Source organism: Ascaphus truei, chromosome 21 (genome assembly GCF_040206685.1).
Source record: "Ascaphus truei isolate aAscTru1 chromosome 21, aAscTru1.hap1, whole genome shotgun sequence".
Lineage (NCBI taxonomy): Eukaryota > Metazoa > Chordata > Amphibia > Anura > Ascaphidae > Ascaphus > Ascaphus truei.
This window is the reverse complement of record NC_134503.1, coordinates 1,418,870-1,441,072: the sequence shown is the minus strand read 5'-3', so window position 1 is coordinate 1,441,072 and position 22,203 is coordinate 1,418,870. Positions and strand designations below refer to the sequence as shown.

Genomic DNA, 22,203 nt, shown 5'->3' with positions numbered 1-22,203 from the left:
GTAATGAAGTTTACTGTAAATTCATTTTTATTGCATAGGGTTCATGCCAGGGGTCTGTAGTGCTAATATTAATGTATATCAGCTCCAGAGATTCCCGGCATCAATCCTATGCAGGAAACATGTTTTTTTTTCTAAGTCCCATCTCGCCGCTTCTCTGCAGGTTTCCAACACCTTTAGACCAACTTTTTCTGGCGTGAGGATTTTGTGATAAAATCACCATTATAGAGCGGTGATAGGCGTTCATAGCCTAATCACTACTATTAGAATTGCGTGAGTTTATGAACATGCCGAAAAGCAGTGATAAGTGCCTTATCACCGCTGCCTCTGTGATTTTTTTTATGACTAATTTTTTTTGAGCGATTCAGTCTTTTATCACCCACTTATCACCGCTTACTGAATAGTAGTAGGCATTTTGGGCGATAAGTGGTTGATAAGTGGCTTATGAACGCTTACTGCATAGGCCCCTATATGTCTAACGTTGCCAACAATGTATTATCATTTACAATAAATTAATCTAATCTCCTAAATACATCTAAAGTATCTTTGACGTATGATGGTAACTGAAGTAACGTGTATGTAGCCTGTTTATTATTGATTGTCAAATGTATAACCTTACATTCACCTGTATTAAACCTCGTCTACCATTTGCCTATCTAAGATCCCAGTTTATCCAAGTCCTTCTGTAGAGAAATTGCATCCTGCTATGCTTTTACATAATGCTACCTTACATAATGTAGTGTTATCAGCAAAGATGGAGACTTTGCTCTCTATTCCAACCTCAAGGTCATTAATAAACAAGTTAAAAAAACAGTCGCCGCAATAACGAACCTTAAAGTACTCCACTTATAAGTTAAGCCCAAACTAAAAAGGTTTCATTTAGAACAACTCTGCTGTCTATCCTTTAACCAGTTTTCAATACTGGTGTAAATATTTTCATCCAGATAAATTTCCTTTATGTTGTACACTAAACGTTTTTTTGTGGCACCGTATTAAAGGCCTTTGCAAAATCTAAGTAGACCATATCAATTGCATTGCCCTGGTCTAAATTCCTATATACAGAATAGTACCTCCCTCAAATAATCTAAACCGGTCAGTTTTCCTCATAAATCCATGCTGATAATTGTTACCCAATAGGAATATTATCTCTTAATGGACCTTCAAGTAGCTTCCTCACTATTGATGTCAGGATTACAGGTCTGTAGCTACCTGGTTGTGCTCTACCTCCTTTTTAAATATAGGCATCTGCCTAAAGATGTACATCTGCTTTACATCAATCTTGTGGTACTGAGCCTGTGGAAATGGAGTTCTTGAATCTTAAATATAATGATCCTGCTATTACTGAATTTAGCTCTTTAAGAACCATTGGGTACACTGCTGACTGTTAGCCAACTACCTACCTCTTTCTCAGCCACAGTTCCACCCTCTGCACAACAAGTCCCAGCCATGGTCTGGTCACTGAGCAATTCAAGATTGCAAATGTCTCTTAATGGTACAAAGTACCTCTTCAGATCTGCATTCTGAGACTCCAAAGAGACCACCTGCTCACACTTCCCACATAGTTATGCTCCCTCCTGGAATGACTGGTCCAAGTGCACATACATGTGGCAAGATGTGCATAAAGTGGCATTCTCAATCTTGCTCATTATGCTGCTTGTAACTAGGGCGTATAAAATTAATATCTTTTTTGTATATACTCCTGGTTATAACTCCACACTTAATCCAACTGCACTTGAACCAAATCGCAATTCAGTCACACAGCTCAGCTCAAACAATGCTCGCAAATAATTTGCTCCCTTTAGCAGAGCACACAAATCTCACTCATATGAGACCTCGAACAAGTACATCACTTTGTTAACCCTTTGAATTCCCTGGGAAGCAGCTACTACATCGTGGGTTCTGGCACCCTGTGTGCCCCACTTAGAAGCTATGTCCATACAAAAATGCTAATTTTATAGGGGAGATCGCGTCCTGCGCTTCTATGACGCTCAGGACGCGATCTGCACTGATGGCAGTCACTGATGGCAGTCAGAAGAGGGGTGACGCCACTCCTGTTTCGTTATCAGTGATGGAGCGGTCTCATGATCGCTAGCCATGACCAAGTTTTATATTGTCATAACCGATGTAGTCCTGTTGGATTTGTGTAAAAATAATTACACGTTGGAGTTGTAATATATATTTGTTAGAAAGACTTTTAAAAATGCGAACACATTTTTTTTTTATAAGCTTTGAATAATTTATTTAGCGACAGGTAAATAAAAAAGGTGAGAAGAAAATATGCTGGGATATTAAAGAAGCGAGAAATTCACATTCTGCAAATTTCCCATTCTTCCGTCATTAGAGGTCCTTCATTCTGCAATCTCTTTCTGTAAAACAAAGAAGAAGCATGATATTTAAAGCAACAGCCCGTCAGATCTAACACACCTTTTTCTTTTACAACATGGGAACCGGGGAGTTGCACAGCGAACTTTTCAGCTCTGGTGATTCCCCCAGTATAGTTAACCAGTATTACGTCCTGGTTTTAAAGTTGAGTTAAATGCCTGTCCAATAGGAAGCCATAACTGATGATCATGTGGCTTCCTATTGGCCCTTAAGAGGGGGTACCACTGTTCTCGTTTACTTATTTAAGTTTAATTAATGTTGTGAATCCAGGGATTGAGAGCATTTTTAAGCCTCTCTTTTTATTTTCTTTGATAACTACCATATACCATATACTTCTTCCCTTGCACCACTCCTCTGTGTATCTAACTCAATTCTATATAAGATAAGTCCATAGCACAAACCCTCTTTCTGTACTTTAAGATATAAACAGAGGAAAACATTAGTCATATCATAGGAAGCAATGGAAAGTGAAGCCACTGGAATAATTTACCTTGCTGCTAACATCGCGGGTCTTTGCCCTGAGCTTATTCACTTGAGACTCGGCAATGTCGGCCCTCTCCTCAGCTTCTTCAAGCTCGTGCTGAGCCTTCCTGAAACGGCCTAGATGTGTGTTGGATTGTTCCTCCTAAGGAAAGGAAAATGCAAGAGAAATAGTAAAGCAATTATAAATCTGAAAAACCCTCCATTGCAAAAGCAACTCAACTACTGCACTAGCGCTTTCACATTGTGTGTCACTAACAGTAAAGCAATTCACAACTACGTCCAGCAGATAAATAACCAAACATTTGTCATCTTAGAAAGTAGGAACAAAAAATATTTTGACCAGCTGGAATTTGTGCTTAAGATGCATATTTCTAGCAAGTTTCACATAATAATACATCTTTTTTCACTTACAGTTTCCTCAGCCTGTCTCTTGTAGGCCTTAACTTTCAGCTGCAGTTTGTCCACCAGATCCTGCAGTCTCAGCACATTCTTCCTATCTTCCTCAGTCTACAGGAGGAAAAGAAATCTTACAAATCCTACTAGGGATATAGAGGCTGTAATTGTTAAAGGCTCAAAGGATTTCAGCTTTCTAATTCATATAATTGAGTATGAGTTCCTCGGTAACATCTATGCTACTGTTACAGTATTGTGCCAGTACTATATGTTTATTTTAGAAATTAATTAAAACATAAGGACAAAGTACTTCACCTGGTAAGTCAGTTCCTTCAGCCTCCTCTCATATTTGCGAACACCCTTCACTGCTTCAACACCACGTTTCTGTTCGCTATCCAGCTCGTTTTCCAACTCTCTTACCTGCAAATAACATTAATGTAGGAACATGACAAAGTTGCTATTTGCACATTAAATGACATTCTTCCCAAATTCCCAACTATTAATGTTGTACTTACTCTGGCCTCCAGCTTCTGGAGCTGCTTTTTGCCACCCTTCATTGCCAGCTGCTCGGCCTCATCCAGACGATGCTGCAGGTCCTTCACAGTCTGTTCCAGGTTCTTCTTCATTCTCTCCAAGTGGGAGCTGGTGTCCTGCTCCTTCTTCAGTTCCTCTGCCATGAGAGCGGCCTTTGGCAGTAGTGAGAATATTATAAATAGGACCATCCAATAAAACTGATCTCTGTAGAAATGTGGCACAAAGATATGATAATACATACATCGGTGATGGCCTTCTTGGCTTTCTCTTCAGCATTTCTTGCTTCTTGAACAGCTTCCTCGACCTCATTCTGGAGTTGAGAAGAGTCGTTCTCGAGCTTCTTCTTGCTGTTGATCAGGCTTGTGTTCTAAAATGTAGTAAAATGAAAGTATTTTATGTAACGTTTTATCAGATTTACACACACATTTTCTTAATATTACTTTAGTCACTTTCTGTGGCATATAGGTTTTACCTGTGAGTGCAGGAGCTGAACGCGCTCGCTTGCATCAAGAAGTTCCTGTTCAGCCATCTTGCGAGATCTCTCTGTCTGTTCCAGAGCAGCCCTGATCTCCTCAATTTCAGCCTGTTGCAGGTTATTTCTACGTTCCACCACAGCCAGCTGTTCTTTTAGATCGTCCTCTCCTCTGATTGCATCATCCAGGTGGAGCTGGGCATCCTAATAGACAAATATGATATACGAGCCAATGAAGTAACCAGATCAACTATTGTACTAAAATATTTGCTTGTACAAGTCACTGCTATGTACTATACAAAGAGACTCCAAAACCTGCACTGTCTTTCACATACAGACACATCACTTAACTTCCATGTTATGGATTAACAATCAAATTAATACATTTAAGAATGTGATCAATATGTGTAACATGAAATCCTTCATCTTAACACATTCTGACAGAGTTCTGGCTATGCACTGCTTTAGCCCAGGCTGTGCTGACACGTTGTGTAATGCGGCAGGCATAAGCTTATAGGAGTCCATGCGAAAAATGGATTTGAAGCAAAAGGTGACACTGTATTCTGATTTGCCTGTAATTTCCCAGAAATCTTAGCTGCAGTGGAAGTATTGTATGCTAGGAGATAATGGGGGAGGGCAGGGTTGCAGACCTGTCTGAGACATGTGAATGTGCTCACAAGTGATATTTTTATTTGCTGTACGGTGGACGGTTTTTGGCACTTTTTTACCCACCATAACTTCTTTAATGTGTGGTTGATATAAACAAATAATCGACTTTATCAATAAGTGAAAACATTTACCCGTTCTGTGTTGGAGTGGTCAGCAACCCATTGATATCTAATTTGCATTCTGTAATTAATTTTACACGTAAAACAGTTATAAATATCACTGGTCAGTTTATGTTAGGAAGTACCTTGAACTGTCCCTGCACATTTCTGAGCTGTTTCTGTGACTCGGCAGCCTGGCGGTTGGCATGGCTTAGCTGGATCTCCAGTTCATTCAAGTCTCCTTCCATCTTCTTCTTCAGTCTTAGAGCATCGTTTCTGCTTCTGATTTCAGAGTCTAATGTGCTCTGCATGCTATCAATAGCTCTCTGACTGTTCCTTTTCAGCTGATCAATCTCTTCATCCTTCTCTGCAATTTTCCGGTCAACCTCAGATTTCACCTGGTTCAGTTCCAGCTGGATGCGGAGGATCTTGGCTTCTTCATGTTCCAGAGATCCCTTTTATAAAATAATAATAATAATTGGTTAGGAAGTTAGGAAACGTGTAATAACTATTTAAACAATATGGGACACCGATAATGTGGAAAACGTTCATGTAGCCCAACCAGGTAGAACATGAGTAATCCAGTGGTAAACGCACTGTTTTCTTTCAGTTTGATTCAAACCTAATTCAAGACCCAGTGCCAGCTACTTATGACATTCGGCAATGGGGGCACATATTATTTTTGCCTGCCATTTCTATAATGTACAATGTAAGCACAGTAGACTATTACGTCCTGGACTATCTAAACGCTATTTAAACGCTGATAAAAGAAAACATTGGGTTATTGATATTTAATTTTTTTTAATCGACTAATGGATGCTATGATTTTTCTATTTTATTTGTAGCATGTTTATGTTATATATTAGCTTATTTGGTGCCTGAATGCATTCCTTTACAATGCATTGGTAGCTATGGGCATCAAAGGGGTTAAATAGTGGTCTGTCATAGTGTTTTCTAATAAATCCTATTACACAACCTTATGTATAGAAAAGTGTGCCACCTCCTCCAACACAATTAGATTGCTATCGCTGAGGAATGTTGGTTTGAATTAGTTAACACTTATTTGTATCAGTAGCATTATTTAGCATTAATTAGTTTTTAATGTAGGCAAATGAGCAGCATATTGCAACTTATTTATGAATAATTATTTGTCAATACAGCTGTAATTAAAAATAAATAAAAAATAACCCCACAATATTTTTTTAAATTACTAATTTGAACACAGTTGTATCAACCTTCAGTGAATCTAGCCCTAAATTGTAAATAATTTATTACAACTACATACTTCAGCTTCCTCCAAGGCAGACTGCAGATCGCTTTTTTCCTGTTCAATCTGCTTCTTCGCTTTTTCCAGTTCATTAACTGATTTTCCAGTCTCGCCAATCTGTTCAGTCAGATCTGAGATTTCCTCTGTAAAATAAATGGTCAATAATTATTCTGATACTGGATATCGCTCTGTATTGTAAGTACTACTATTTTAAAATGTAGGTTTTATGGGGTTTTTATATTTATTTTACGGGAGAAAAACAGAAGTTTAGTAATATACACTTTTGTGTTGAAAGAGTCACATTAGGAAATCTCTTTGCCTCATTACTATAAGTAAACCTGTCGATCTGAGCCTTAGAGTTCCCAGAACTGAGAAACTTATTTGATCCCATCACAGGATTTAAGCACATTTATATCAAAAGTGGAGTCTAACAATGACTGCCAATATATTCTCCAAGCAGCTGTAGTTTCTAAGAAATAAATTTACGTTGCAAGTTCTTGTTTTCTCGCTTCAGGGTTTCAACTTGTTCCAAAGCCTCCTCGTAGGCATTCTTCATCTTGAAGATCTCTGTGCTGAGTGTGCGGGTTTCTTTCAGAGCTGCCTCCAGTTCAGCCTGGCCCTCTTCATACTTCTGCTTCCATTCTACAAGAACCTGTAAACAAGGAGTGTTTTCAAAATAAGACAGATCTCCCCTACATTTTACTTTCCAAGCATCAGAATTATTGTACCCTTATGTGAAAAAATTGTTGGTTAAATTCCTTATTTTATGTGTTAAAGAACTCAAATGATAATAGAAATACATTAACTTGACAAAACAGGATTATACATACTGTATAAAGTATTAAGATCACCACAAGAGTTTATTTTAATATTTACCTTATCAAAGTTCCTCTGCTTCTTATCAAGAGCAGCTGCTGCACTGTTTGCTCTCTCAACATCGACCATAAGGTCCTCCACTTCAGACTGCAGCCTCTGCTTGGTCTTTTCCAAGGAAGCACATTTGGAATTCACAGCCTCCACCTGCTCCTCCGCGTCCTGTAGTCGCTGAGCAAGCTTCTTCCTGAAAATGCATTGTAGGAAAGATTCTTAGGAAATTATTAAGAGTTACGTATAATTTTTTACATTAGATTTATCAAGTATGAGCATACTTGGCGTCTTCCAGCTCCTCCGTGCGCTGAATGGCGTCAGTCTCATATTTGGTTCTCCATTGGGCAACTTCTCCATTTGCCTTGGACAGAGAGCGCTGAAGCTCAGCCTTTGCTTCTTGTTCCTCCTCATACTGCTCACGGAGCAAGTCACAGTCGTGGCGGGATGATTGCAGGCCATGAGCAAGGGCGTTCTTAGCCTGCAAATACAAAGTTAATATGGTTTCATATATTGGGTACATACGGTTTAATACTAAAAATGTATACAATTTCTTCAGTGGCGTCTAGGTGATATTTTCTAAATAAAGATAATATTCGTTTTACCAGATTACCCGCGGAAGTGGATTTATTGGATTTTATAATGTGTTACATTTTGATATTTCAAAAATAATTGATCATTCCTAAAACATTTTTATTAAATAGTTATAGGTCTGCTTAGTTGTTACCTTTGTTTCTTCCTCAAGTTGCCTCTTGAGCTCCTCAACTTGTTGGGTGAAGCCCTGCTTTCCTCTTGTTAGCTGAGAAACCAGAGACTCCTTTTCTTCAAGCTGACGGGAGAGTTCACCTGCAAGTAAAGACATTTATTAAAAACACACCTACTACATACTGTACGTTTATGACGTGTTCTTATACATATATTTTTCTATGATAGATGTGAGATATACTTAAACCATAAACCAAGTTTGATTTTGTGTCATGAAATACAGCTACCTGCAGCTATGTGGATATTTTGTCGTTGGGTTGGTTTATTGTGTTGAGTTAAAATATATAATAAAGTCTTTATGACTTCATAGCATGAATATCAAATCAACTTTACAATATATTTAGTGGTTCCTTGATAAGCAAGAGAAAGAATAAATTACCCCCTGAACCTTTGTCCAATTTAAAACAAATTGTTTTGTCATTACAGACTAATGTTTGTTTTTGTACTTTGATCATTTTGAAAAGCTTGTTTATTGCTTTTGTTAAATTATATACCGTTCTCAGTTTGGATGCGGGCCCTCTGGGTAGTGAGGTCATTGAGAAGACGTTGATGCTCATCATCCTTTGCCTTTACTTCACTGAGTTGGTCCTCAAGCACCCGACTCACTTTTTCAAGATTGGCCTTCAAGGACAATTAGCACCGTTAGGATTTCCATACAGCATATTTCTAGTTCAATAAAAGAGTGACAAAACTTTAACAGGTTTCTTACCTTTGATTTGGAGACATTCTCCAAGTTGCTGGCAAGGTCATCAATTTCCATCTTGAACTCGCTCTTCTCTTTCTCCAGTTTCTGTTTAACACGCTGCAGGTTATCAACCTGTTCCCCAAACTCAGCAACGCTGTCAGCATGCTTCTTGCGCAGAGCAGCAGCGGTGGCTTCATGCTGAAGCGTGGACTCTTCCAGGTCACGTCTCATTTTCTGGAACTCGGCTTCACGTTTCTTGTTCATCTCAATCTGGGCAGATGTCGCACCTCCAGCCTCTTCTAGCCTTTCACTGATCTCCTCAAGTTCTCTGGAGAGATCAGACCTCTGTTTCTCAACCTTAGCACGAGCTGCGCGCTCAGCTTCAATTTCCTCCTCAAGTTCTTCAATACGAGCCTAAGAGAATTTCATGATAAATGATTACGTAAAAAGTAAAATGTGGTTGGCAGAATTACTACATTAATTGTTTTTCACAATTATACCTGGAGTTCCTTGATCTTTTTCTGCAGCTGTGATCCCAGGGATTGTTCATCCTCAATCTTCCCTTGAAGTTGGCTAATATCAAAATCTTTCCTGTGTTTGAAAAAATTGTATTTGTGGTTTCATTAAATTATAAAGACTGATATTTAAAAATAAAAAATAAGTTAAAAAAGTAGCAAATTAAAAATACTAACTTTTTGAGTTTTTCCTCAGTTTGCTGTTTATCATTTTCAAGATCCATGACTGTTTCCTGTGACAGCTTCAGATCACCTTCAAGTTTTCTCTTGGATCTCTCAAGGTCAAGACGAAGTTTCTTCTCTTGTTCCAGGGAACCTTCCAGCTATTTGAACAGAAATGTATGTTCAGTTTCATGGTTCTGTTGGAAAAGTATTTCATATATTCTGTAAAGAAAACATTTTTTATATATGTACTTACATCGTCTACTTGCTGTTCCAGTTTAGTTTTGGATTTTGTCAGAGAACTGACTTTGTCCTCTTCAGCCTGAAGGTCATCAAGTGTTTGCTGGTGGGCCTCTTGGAGGGCTTTCTTCTCCTTGGAAACCTTTGTGATATTCTCATCAAGTGATGACATTTCTTCAGTAAGGTTTTTAACCTGAATGTGGAGGGAGACAATAGTTTCTGAATACCTCTCTTATGTAATGCTTAGCGTAAAATATTGTAGCACCTTCACCATTCCACACACCTTGTTTTCTGTGGCGTGCTTTTCCTTTTCTACTTTGGCCAAGGTAAGTTCCAGGTCATCAATGTCCTTCTTCAGCTCAGAGCATTCATCCTCCAGCTTCCTCTTCTTGGCTGTTAGCTCAGCATTGCTTTCCTCCTCATCTTCAAGTCTTTCTGTAATCTCTTTGATTTTAGATTCCAGTTGGATTTTGTTTTTGATAAGGCTTTCACATCTTTCCTCTGCATCAGCCAGGGTTTCATTGTCCTATTTAAATATGAGATTTATATAATAAACTACATTAATATACATGTATTTACATTTTTGTTACATATATCTGTATTTAAATCTTGTTACCGAGCTACACTGCTGCTGTAAATCGTTCTTTTCTTGCAGTAGGGCAACCATTTTCTCTTCCAGTTCCTTTTTTCTTGCTTCGGACTTAACCAGTGCTTCCTTAGTCTTCTCAAACTCATCTTTCATGTTTGCCATCTCCTTCTCAGTCTCAGCACTCTGCAGGAGAGGTTTAATCTTGAAGTACAGCTTCATCCATGGCCAGTGTTTGACATTCATAAACGACCTGACATTGTACTGGATGACATAAATTGCCTCCCTGTTTGGAATAATGCATAGAGGTAAGTTTGCAATTAAAACATTTATGACAATTTTTTTCCAGAGTGTAATTTAATTATTACCTTCTTTCCATCATCTTTGTGAACTCAACTCTCATCAAGAAACCTCTGCAAAGAGCCTGGGTACAAGTGATGAGTTGTGCCAACTTTTCATCTCTCATTTCTTCCAGGGCACCCAGAAGACCAGCTTTGAAGAACACCTGAATGCAAAAAATAATAAAAACATGGTTAAATATCCTAAGAGGATCATGTTTAAAGTTCTGATGAAGTATTTTTGTACCTTGGTGTGCCCAAATTTGTACTGAGTGTGATCAACATCGATAGAGCCCAGAAGTGTCTCAGACGCTTTCTTGCTATCAATAAACTGCCCATCTGGAATTGCGCTGGCATTCAGCACTTTGTAACTTTACCAAAACAAAAAAAGAATGACAAAATGAACAACTTGAATAGATTATAAAGTTATTAAGGAAACTGTCACATAAAATGATCAACAGATCTGTAAATTATAACGGGTAATACATGGCAAACCACTAGATGATAGTTCAAGTTATCTACACTGTATACTAATATCTACAATTCATAATTTTTATTCTAGAATTAATTATACCTATAGGGGCTAACTGTTCTGGGCATTGGGAGTGATGCAACAAAGAAACAACTTATTTTGAAATCTGGTAAAGTGAATTTAGGATACATACCGTTGCTTGAAGTCAGCATATATGACTCTGCTTGGGAATCCCTTTCTGCAGATCCTGATACCTTCCAACACACCGTTGCATCTCAGCTGGTGAATGATCAGATGGTTCTCCATGGTACCTGGAAGTAGAGAAATTGTTATGTTTAAATGAGTGATAATGAGTGGATAACAGTTTTTTTTGTTTTTTTTAATTGTAGTCCGATAGTTTACCAGGAGTCTTGGTCTCATTTGGAATCAGACAACGCACAAAGTGTGGGTGAGTGCTTCTCAAGTTAGACATAAGCTTGTTCAAATTTTCCTGTAAAAAATAAGGGGGTTGGTTAAAGTATTATATTTACAATGAATTGTTATATTAATGTTTCTATGCACACATATATAATTATACTTACCCTGAACAGAGCAGACACGGTCTGGAAAGCGCCTCCCTTCTTCTTCTTTCCACTCTTTCCGGCCTCAGCTGTTAAAAAAAAAGCAAAAAAACACAACAGTTGGTATCTAAAAGTTCACTTTGATAACTGTAAATTATACAAAATAAAAATATTCATTATTCCTACCATCAGCGGCTCCATGGCTGGCGTAGAGGAAGGCCAGCAGTTTAACTGAAGACTTCTGGTAGAGCTGAATAACAGAGTCATTCAGTGGGTCCTTATTCTTGTCGAGCCAGCCAGAGATGTTGTATTCCACAGTACCAGCATAATGCACCAGAGCGAAATGAGCATCAGCCTTCCCTTTGCCAGGCTTGGGCTTCTCAAAGTTCTTGCACTTGCCCAGATGCTGGTCGTAAAGCTTGTTCGTGAAGGAGGTGTCAGTAGCCTTGGGGAACATGCACTCCTCTTCAAGGATTGAGAAAATTCCCATTGGCTGAAAATCAAAATGCAAAGCTGGTAAATTCCAATACAACATTTAGCCGTTTTTCAAAAAACTGATTTGATTTTTTTAGAGACCCACCTTCTCAATAAGCTCAATGCAGGCAGCCAGATCCATACCGAAGTCAATGAATTCCCATTCAATCCCTTCCTTCTTATACTCTTCCTGTTCCAGAACGAACATGGTGTGGTTGAAGAACTGTTGCAGTTTTTCATTGGTGAAGTTGATGCAGAGCTGCTCCAAGCTGTTGAACTGTAAATGGCAAAAATGCATTTGAAGTGATACAAATATTGTTGGCTTGAAGTAACAATAATATGCACTGCTACATTTAAATAAATATTAACTTACATCAAAGATTTCAAACCCAGCAATATCTAGTACACCAATGTAGAAATTTCTTGGTTGCTTGGTATCCAGCTGTTGGTTGATACGAATGACCATCCACAAGAACAGCTTCTCAAAAACAGACTTGCCAAGAGCACCAACTGAGTTGTAGACCTGAGAAGAATAACAATTTGTTTTTAATCTGTCGACACTCATTTAATATAAGGTAAATTAGGAAATTGTGAATTAATTACCTGTTGAACAGTCTGTCCTTTGGTGACATATTCATTACCGACCTTTACCCTTGGGTAGCACAAAGCCTTCACAAAGTCAGCAGAGTTCATGCCCATCAAGTAACCGATTTTATCAGCAACTACAGATTGTAGATAGAATATATTTATTTCATGAAATAGTCCTTGGGGTTTTATAGTTGGGAAGTTAGTCGCTTTCTACTTATATTGTGAAAAAGAACACAAACCATCAGTGCCATCAGGCTCAGCCTGTTCCTCTCTCTGCTTTTGCTTGAATTTCAAGTTACCATGGTGCATGACTGCTCCAGTCATCTTGTAAATACCATTCTTTTCATCTGGATTGAAACCCAAGATATCAATGGCGCTCTGTGGGTAAGACAAGGTGTGAGTTTGCATGAAATAATTAGAATAGTACTGTAGGCTGTTGTCATTGGTCTCAAACCTCTTTCAGTACTTACATCAGTAGCCATAAACTCCTCTGTATCATCGATACTCTTCACAACAATCTCACCCATGCTGATTAAGGGGTAGTCGTATGGGTTGGTGGTGATAAGAAGCATCTCTAAATAACAAAAGATAAACATCCATATCTAGAGAGCTGTGATAATAATAGGATGTGATCATGGGAAAGTATATAATGAATGAGAGAAACTCTGGAAGTTCCCATTCTTGTTATGTGCCTTGATTAGGATCGCTAATGATGGGACCAACACATATTAACCTATATGTTGTATCTATTTTCTTTCACCCATGTTGGAGAAAGCAAAAAAGCTGTGCAATTACCAACAATTTCTGGTCTCTTGTTTGTCATGATCTGGTAGAAGATATGGTAGCTTCTCTCAGCCGAAAGCTGGAATGTTACTCTGGATTTTTCCAGCAGATCTGCAAATAAAGACAGTTATTCATCAGTCAGTAAAATGTAACATATTATGGATGAAAAGTAAAGTTAATTAACAATTCATATCTTACATGTTTCAATATCAGCTGACGACAGTTTTCCAGTAGTTCCAAAGTGGATTCTAATGAATTTACCCTAAAGATGGCATAAACATGGTAGAAAACATTGTAATATATGTGGAATTATACAATAGAAAAATGAAAAATAAATATTCTATAACTTAGGGAAGAAGGAGTGGCTCAGTGAGTAAAGACACTGATTGGCACTGAGTTTGAAGCAGGGGCACTAAAAACATAGATTGTAAGCTCCACGGGGCAGGGACTGTCTGCAAAATGTCTCTGTAAAGCGCTATGTAAAACTAGCAGCGCTATACAAGAACATGCTATTATTATTATTAACTTACGAAACGAGATGAGTTGTCATTTCTCACTGTCTTGGCGTTACCAAAGGCTTCCAGCAGAGGGTTAGCCTGGATGATTTGATCTTCCAGATTTCCCTGCAGTCAAAATAAAATGAGATAATTAGTTGTGTACAAATTTCTTCATAATCTGTGAAATGTAAGAATCATTTTATTGCGGTTAATAGAGATCCCTTGAAGAGAGGTGGGCTACGGCTAACTTGCCAAACAGAGACAGGTGGGAACAGTGTCTTTAATTCTAGCGACATGATGGGAGAATTGGAATTAATTGGCAATATATTCTATAGAGGAGTAAATGAAAAGAGTGTCAACAAATATAGTAACAATTCTATACTTAGAAATGTAAAAATACAGAGTCCTTAAGGGCAGAATGTGTGAGGGTGACTTGGTTTTGATTACCACTCATAAGGGAAAGAATCTTAGTGCAACCATATTACAGGTTTTATCGACAGCCAAGTAATGTGTTATGTCAGTGTCTATGCTCTATAATCAGGAGCGTAAGTTAGCAGTATGGTTACCCTAATATAAATCACTGATAACATGCCATCAAAGTGCTCTGTCCGGATCTGGATCACATTTTACCTTTATACTGCTGGCGGCGGCTGCATCCTTTTTCTTTCCAGCCTCACCAATAGCTGCAATTGTTGCAAAATATTGGATGACACGCTTGGTGTTCACAGTCTTTCCTGCACCAGATTCTCCACTAGAGATAGGAAACCATGAAGTCTGTTAGATTTTAAGAAATGACATGAAAATGTTTGATAGTGTGCATAGCAATCAAAGGTTTTACTTACGTAATCAGGACAGACTGATTTTCACGATCTGCAAAAAGAAGATGTGTATTAAATAAGATTCTTAATACATGTTTATCTGGTTACATGGGGAAACTACAAAACATGTTACCTGTCAACATGGCCTGATAAGCGTTATCAGAGATGGAGAAGATGTGTGGTGGGGCTTCCACTCGCTTCTTTCCTCTGTAGCCAGCAACAACTATTGGGTCGTATACTGGCAGCCACTTGTAGGGATTCACAGTGACACAGAAAAGGCCGGAGTATGTCTGAAATGTAACACAGAGGGATGAAAAAAATCACATTGTCAAAGCTTTCTGTGTCATTCAAAGACCAGGCTAAAGAATTGGGATAGGGCATCTCTCAAATGCTCACAGGTCTCTTCTTCAGGTGTATTAATACGGACTGCAGTACATGTGAAGAAGAGACCTGTGAGGTTTTCAGAGCTCTATGAGTATATGAACAATTCTCATGCTAGTTGCCTAAAAGGTATCACAATGAATCTGCATGTTTTTCCCTATTGGAGGAGCGGGAAAGGTAAGTAGCCGAGGAATTGTTATTATTCTAATTATTGCACAAATACAAAGTTATGTGCAGTAGTAGGAAAAACAATCTGGAACAGTGAGTGATTCAACTATCAATTATTCAGATTATTATAGTAATATATTACAATTCATTCTCATACAACAGCCTGAATGTGTGTATTTGTTATAGGTATGAAACATTTTCAGCTTCTACTGTATGTGAGTTGAAAGAAACCAGACTTACATAGATCATCCAGGCTGCGTAACGCTCTTTGAGGTTATACAGCACGGAGGCTTCGTTCAGATGGGTCATCATGGCCATATCTTCAATTTTATCATACTTAGGAGGATTTTGGGGGTAAACTTGACTCTCTTTTACAGTTACGGACTGGAATGAAAAGAGACAGGACTCAGTTGAACTGGAAATCATTGTAATTAGCCTCTATTATGCTAAACATTATTCTGTGTAATTACCTCTCCTGCATCGGTCTTCACAGTGACTTTGCCATTGTCCCGAGCTGTGACTAAACCTTTCAAGTAGAGCTCCTTAACGTCCTCTACGTAACAGGTGTTCTTGGCATCAAAAGGCTTGCTCTGCGCCTCCAATCTTTCCTTGTCACTTTTGCGCAAGTATTGTGCGGCCTCTTTAAAGACCGCCATTTCTGAGTCACCCATGGTTGCAGGTGTCTGTTAAAAATTATTTTGGTTCAATTAGGATTTGATCATTAAACCAACAGATGCATTTAATTCCTTAGCAAGTTGTTTATTTTCTTACGAATTTGTACCATTTCAGGCTTATCACAATATCTTAAAAAGCATCAGAGCTGTTTAAATTACTATTGTTTGAATCCTAGCTTTCATTTATGGATTTGATATTGTTTGATGTATGTTTTGATAAATCATTCCCCTTGTTTAGAAAATATACATGAATACCTAGAACACATTCCATTAAGATCATGGAAGTCATTAATTATTGAACATTTTAGGACTTTCTTTAAAATAATACTACAGAGGTAACTTTCCTATGGTCCTTTTTACATTTGGAAAATAAGCAGCTTTTTATTTAATAGTTTGAGGCTTTGTATACAAGAAATATTAATATGTATTTTCTAAGTATACTGAAAATAGAAACCTATTTACAACTATGCAAAAGTGTGCTAGAGACATTAAGGGCAGTGTTTACTAAATGGTGCTATTTCATAAGATGCCCTGCAGAGCCTGAAGACGATTTATGGTCCATTCACTTAAATGGGCAAGATTAAGGTATAGCCAGGCATAGTAACCACATCCCTGAAACAGGGACAAAGCTTTTTCACAAACATGGCCCCAGATTTATCACAGAAGAAAGTCCTGTTGATTTAATGGGAATAGTTTCCCTTAGTAAATCTGACGCAGTAGGATGTGGCCATTATGCAACAGATTTATCACAGAAAATATGCCATGGAAAATAATGTTCTCATTGCTGGTTTTGCTGAAGGAAAAGTATAATAAGACCTTAATGTTCTCAGCTTCACACACCCGCCATGTGGTCTCATTAAGTAGAAATTAGGCTTTTGAATTTCCCATTTTGATTTGGAGCTGTGCTTAATACTATACCCTGTTACCACTTACCTTTCAGTGCAGTTGAGGATGAAAAGGTATGGATGTCCCCCTTTAAAAAAGAACAAGTGGGAGAGTTATTGGTAAAATGTAGAAGAGACTTTCCTAATAATATCTGTAACACTTCATGTTTCTATTCATTCTTGCTGGAAATTAACATTCTACAGTACATAGCAGAGCTCTGGGTTTGTAAATACCTTTAGCATATACAAATAAAATGTATACACTGCTCTATGCCTTATGTCTGCTTTGCATAGACCTCTCTGTGCACAAAATCTTTTTAATGTTGGATGGATTTACAAAGTGTTATTTTGCAATCTCTTCCAGCACAGATCCGGATAAGTAAATAATAATGTATAATTTACAGGTCTGCTAAAAATTCATGTTTTAAATTCAGCAGAAAAGTCTTCTACGACCATCCAGAACTGACCAGCATGTACTCACCAAGGACTGAGAGCTGAAGCGCCAACAGCCCTGGGTAGGTCTATATAGAGCATTTTCATGCCTACTCAGCACTGCTCCTGCCCCTAAAGGAAAGAGTCTCCACATTACCGTAACTGTGCACCCAAACCCAAAGGTGGCTGCTCATCACAAGTAAAAATAACTCTCATAATTCAGCAGGACTCTCCGAATACCCAGAGATGTCTCAAACAACTGTTCAAAGCTGTTATCTATCACTGTGGGACAGGATTAGCTTTCAGTGTTCAATCAGGCAAAGTGCTCACAGATGCAGCTAATTGTTTTATTTCTGTATCACTTGTGTGTGCGTGTGTGTGTGTGTGTGTGTGTATATATATATCACATACACACAAACATACTTTTGTGTGAAATATCTTTATGAAATCTTAAACTATAAGACTTATCACAGATAAAGTTAATGTGTAGCAAATCAATTACACTACTTGTTTGGTGACTCTAAAATAGACATCATGAACTAGGGATATCCATTGGAAGATCTGCAGTTGGTAATTGTGACCTCCAAGGATAAGGAGCCCAATTCAAAGATTTTTTGTTGTTGTCAATGTAGGTCTAGCGTCTCAATGTGCCGCATTGATTATTTTAGAGTTTTGAGCCATCAGGCTGGCATTACTAAACTTCCAAATTGCCCCTTGAGAAACGCCCACAAGGATTCATTTTGACAATCAGGCAGCCATGACGCAAAGAAATTGTCAATGAGGGGTATTTTTCATTTGCTATACACTACGGTGGAGGATTTGTGTCACTGTTTTACTCACCGTAACTTATTTTGTCTGATTGTAAGCACTTCACATTGCAAAGACAGTACCCAACTCACACTGACGAAACCCGAAAGGTCGAAAAAGCTGTCTGTGAGTAGGGTTTCTGGCTATGCACGTCTTTAACCCAGGCTGTGCTGGAAATGCTGTATCATATGGCAGGCATAGGGGCCCATGTTAAAATGGACAAGAGACAAAAAGTGACAACCTGTGGGTGCTTATTTGCATGTCACTACCTATAATCCCTAGCTGCAGTAGAAGTATTGTATGCTAAGAGATAATGGGGAAAGACAGGTTTTCAGACCTGTCTGAGACATGTAAATGTGCTCACAAGTGGTATTTTTATTTGCTGTAGACAGGTGATGGCAGAAGCCTTTCCAAGTTATCGAATGGGTAGAGAAGTACGTCCTTCAAATATTATTTCACAGTACAGGTCCAACGTTTATTCTGATTTCCTCAGCTGACGTATCATTCTGTCAGGAGAATGGGCTTTAAATCTAGAAGTTTTCAAGCAACTGGTGAAATGGTGGAGAAGCCTGTGGTAAAGTTCAATGAAAATCATTCTCAGAATTTGTATATGAAGAGGCAGAGCAGATAGATGCTGTGGCAGTGCCTTGGAACTTCAAACTTCCCTGTGGATTTCCACCATGACCTCTGATTGCAAAGTTCATGAGGAAGATAAGCAAGGATCAGAAACAAATTACAGCAAATCTTTTTCATTTGGCCTAGAATTAGCTGTTTTTGGATGTGATAAGGCTTGCAATAGACAAGTCCTCCACTCTACCAAGGTCCAGTTCTGCATACAAATCCATTGATTTTGGACTTAACGGCTTGAAATTGAAAAGTTATATAGTATACAATATGTACAGAAATTGAAACATTTTATAGCTTGGTATGAATCCAAACAAAATCCATGACTAATAGTGTGGGTATGCAAAAGTTTAACAAACTCACTCTCGCAGACCCAGGAACCCACACCCTAGCTTGTAGGTCTGCTAGCTGATTAGGTAGGGGAGGTTTAAAAAGCAGGCAGCAAACTCCCTGCTGTCTCTATTGTGCTCTGAAGCTGTGAGGGAGCAGGTTCCGTAGCACCTGTTTTTGGGAGAACTCAATTCCTTTGCCAGAAATCAAGGACTTTAGTATTGTTTTGCAGACATATGCGACTTACTTTAAACCCTGGTTCAATTCCTGTGAAAGTGTACTGCAACCTGTTTTCCTGTTTTCCTTTGTGAGGGAAATAAAGGACTTTCATTGCAGGAACGTGGTGTGGGAGATCCTTTCTGACCCTACACAGGAGGTCGCTTCGACACACCGCTATTCTGAAATTTCCGCAGGTAGGCTTAAGTTTGAATTATCGCTAGTTTCTTTGAGAGTTAAAGTTGTGGCTCTGGGAGTACTTTTTCAAGCGCACGTATCTGATCATGATCTGATTATCCTATGACATTAATTTTGTCCTGGAGGCTTTGATAAATATGATGTTTCAGCCTATTTTGGAAATAAGCCTGAGATACCCGACACTTAAAGCTGCAGTTCAGTCAATATCCTGCATGTTTGTTTTTTTTTAATAAATCAGTTCTGTAGTAAGAAAAAAATACTTTTAGCATTTTCTGTTTTAAAAAAAACAACTTTGAAAGACCAATTTTCTTGTATTCTATTTTAACAGCCATTTGCTAAGGCACTGCCCCTTCATGTCCTGTCACAAGCCCTGGCACACCCCTTTGTCAGCCATGCCCTCCCTCTTGCACATGTCAGTGCAGGAATGCTCATGAATATTCATGAGCTTCCACTGACAGACAAGCAGATTATAAACAAATCCCAGCTTTTAATATGTCACCAAATTTCGACCTATCAATACATGGAGAACGAATTGACCTGCAGCTATACAGTTCTTTAGGTAATTAGAGATTGCACACATAAAACTATTGAAGTAAAAAAAAAATGTAAAAAAAAAAAAAAAAAAGACTGAACTGCAGCTTTAAGGTGGTCTTTCTTATAGCAGTGACATTAGCAAGAGTTGGAGAGTTTCAAACATTATCCTGTGAGGAGAACTTCACATCAATCCATTATAATAAGATAGTGCTTAGAACAAGTCCTAGCTTTCCCCGTAAAATAGTGTCAAGATTCCACCTGAAACAGAACATAGTGTTACCTTTATTTTGTACGAATCCTTCAAATAAGAACACATTAAATCATCAGGATGTAGTTCAGGGACTGAACACATATTTGGATATGACTAGGGACTTTAGGAGCTCCAAAAGAAAAGGTCTTCTAGCAATTAAAGACATGATTGCTAGGTGGATCAAGGAATGTATAAAGAAAGCGTATTAGCTAAAGGGGCAGAAGTTCCTGTTGTGTTAAAAGCTCATTCTACATGATAAATTGCAATATCTTGGGCAAAAAAAGCTCAGGCAACAGCAGGAGAACTCTGTAAGCCTGCGGGATTGTCCAAAATAGTTACATAGTAGATGAGGTGAAAAAATACATATGTCCCTCAAGTTCAACCTATGCTAAATTTAGATGACAGATACTTATTCTATATTTGTATTGACAGTATTTTGGTCCAGAGGAGGGCAAACAAAAAAATCAGTCTTCTCTACATATATTTACTAGAAAACACATTACCTTGAGAATTGTTTAGGTATTTCCCATTCATTTTACTGCCATGGAGGGTAGTACTTCAATGGCAGAAGCCTCTTGCCAGTATATGTGAATGGAATTGGGTTGTTCTGTACTAATATGTCATTTAAGTATATTATCTACTATATATTTTGGAAAGTTGTTTGTCCGCTTGTGTGTTCGCTGTGCATTTGGACACCGCTTAAGATTTTGTAACCAGATTTTGCACGATGGTTCCTGAGATCAAGGAGCAAGTTTGTATTTGTTTGGATGCAATTGGACGCCAAGATGGCGGATTAAACCTTTCAAAGCTGCACTGATTTTAAACAAATTCGCCAGGATTATATTGTATATGGCAAACAATGTGCAGAAACACCACAACTGCAAAGAGAGAGTAGCAAGATCTAGAGGTGCTGAGAGTATTGAAGAGACACAGTCACGTCAGAACTTCACCTCAGGACTTCTTTAATATGAGACAACACGAATCTCCCCAAAGATGGTCTTCCCGCCATGCTTCCCCTTCACTGCTCATGTCCATTAAGCCAGCATGGAGAGGGTTAACTTTATCAAGAAAGGACAGATAGCTTACAAAACCTGGCGATAGTCACCTTCTGCATTTTTGCTGGGAGAGTCTGTTTGCTTCCAGCTGCTATCTCTTCACCTCAGGACTTCTTTAATATGAGACCACACAAAGGCGACATTCAAAGGGTGTCAGCCATTTGCTGCCGTTCGCTGACGTTATGTTCTGTTACAATTCCCATAATCATTTATTATCTCTAACTGTCCATAAAATGTCTGTAAACTGAATGTATAACCTCTGTTCATTTAATGTAACTCCCTCCCCCCATGTACCATATGTTTCCACTTACCCTTCCTTATAGAGTGTAAGCTCCTTGGGGCAGGGCCCTCCTTACCTACTGTACCAATGTAAGTTTACGTTATTTTATGTTACGTTATTTTTAATTACGTTGTTATTTTATGGTTTTCGTCCTCCAACCCTATTGTACCGCGCTACTGAATATGTTGGCGCGTTATAATAATAATTCTGGCTTTGCCTGTCTGTTTTATGTGTAACAAAATAATTGTATTTAATTGTAGTTATTCTTAAACTGACTGTAAAGTATTGCGATGCTCCCCTTACGTGGAGCACTTGTGGAGTTAGTTTAGCCACGTGTGGAGGAAGTTTAGGTGTAGGAGTAATTAGTGCAGTTCTTATCTTTTTCACTATGAGCAGTTCAGCAAGGCAGCAGGGGAAGGTAGGGTTTCGCCTGGGGAATTTGAAAGATTATTAGGGAGCAAGCTTTAATGGATGGTGGAGCTTGGCTTCGTGGACAATTAGGGAGGATGTAGGGGGGAGTAGAGGTTAGGGAGGAGCAGGAATCTGTTTCGGTAAAGGAGGAAGAGACAGCCTAAAAGGCTAGAAGATCTAGGACCCCAGCCAAAAAAAGCCCCAGAGTGCTTCCCATCCTGACTCGACAACGGCAGACAGCAGAAGGGAGTGAGTAGAGGCGAAATCTGAGGAATCCAGTGAGGATAACTGCAGACTCTCCATGGCCCGGCTCCAGA

The 22,203-nt window shown here is 38.5% G+C and overlaps 1 protein-coding gene and 1 long non-coding RNA gene across 3 annotated transcripts in view; one reads left to right on the top strand and one right to left on the bottom strand.

Annotated features, from left to right (window-relative positions):
* Positions 1–22,203, top strand: part of LOC142471910 (uncharacterized) — an 81,840-nt gene that overhangs the window by 34,383 nt on the left and 25,254 nt on the right. For both annotated transcript variants that reach the window (XR_012789554.1, XR_012789553.1), the window contains exons 2-3: positions 17,187–17,264; positions 19,279–19,355. This is a non-coding gene — a long non-coding RNA (uncharacterized LOC142471910). The remainder of the gene's footprint in view (positions 1–17,186; positions 17,265–19,278; positions 19,356–22,203) is intronic.
* LOC142471904 (myosin-4-like) lies at positions 2,209–16,906 on the bottom strand. Its single transcript, XM_075578350.1, has 40 exons — positions 16,799–16,906; positions 15,662–15,874; positions 15,432–15,575; positions 14,776–14,932; positions 14,667–14,694; positions 14,455–14,575; positions 13,858–13,950; positions 13,526–13,589; positions 13,340–13,438; positions 13,015–13,118; positions 12,784–12,922; positions 12,560–12,678; positions 12,330–12,479; positions 12,063–12,233; positions 11,669–11,975; positions 11,504–11,571; positions 11,325–11,412; positions 11,116–11,233; positions 10,698–10,821; positions 10,481–10,617; positions 10,143–10,398; positions 9,810–10,052; positions 9,543–9,719; positions 9,302–9,447; positions 9,110–9,200; positions 8,634–9,023; positions 8,419–8,545; positions 7,887–8,005; positions 7,444–7,640; positions 7,172–7,355; positions 6,782–6,947; positions 6,314–6,438; positions 5,175–5,483; positions 4,262–4,465; positions 4,031–4,156; positions 3,771–3,941; positions 3,571–3,675; positions 3,274–3,369; positions 2,870–3,004; positions 2,209–2,363 (listed from the first exon to the last, which is right to left on the bottom strand). The coding sequence occupies exons 2-40, from the start codon at positions 15,860–15,862 to the stop codon at positions 2,346–2,348; spliced, it is 5,817 nt and encodes a 1,938-aa protein (XP_075434465.1). The 5' UTR covers positions 15,863–15,874; positions 16,799–16,906; the 3' UTR covers positions 2,209–2,345.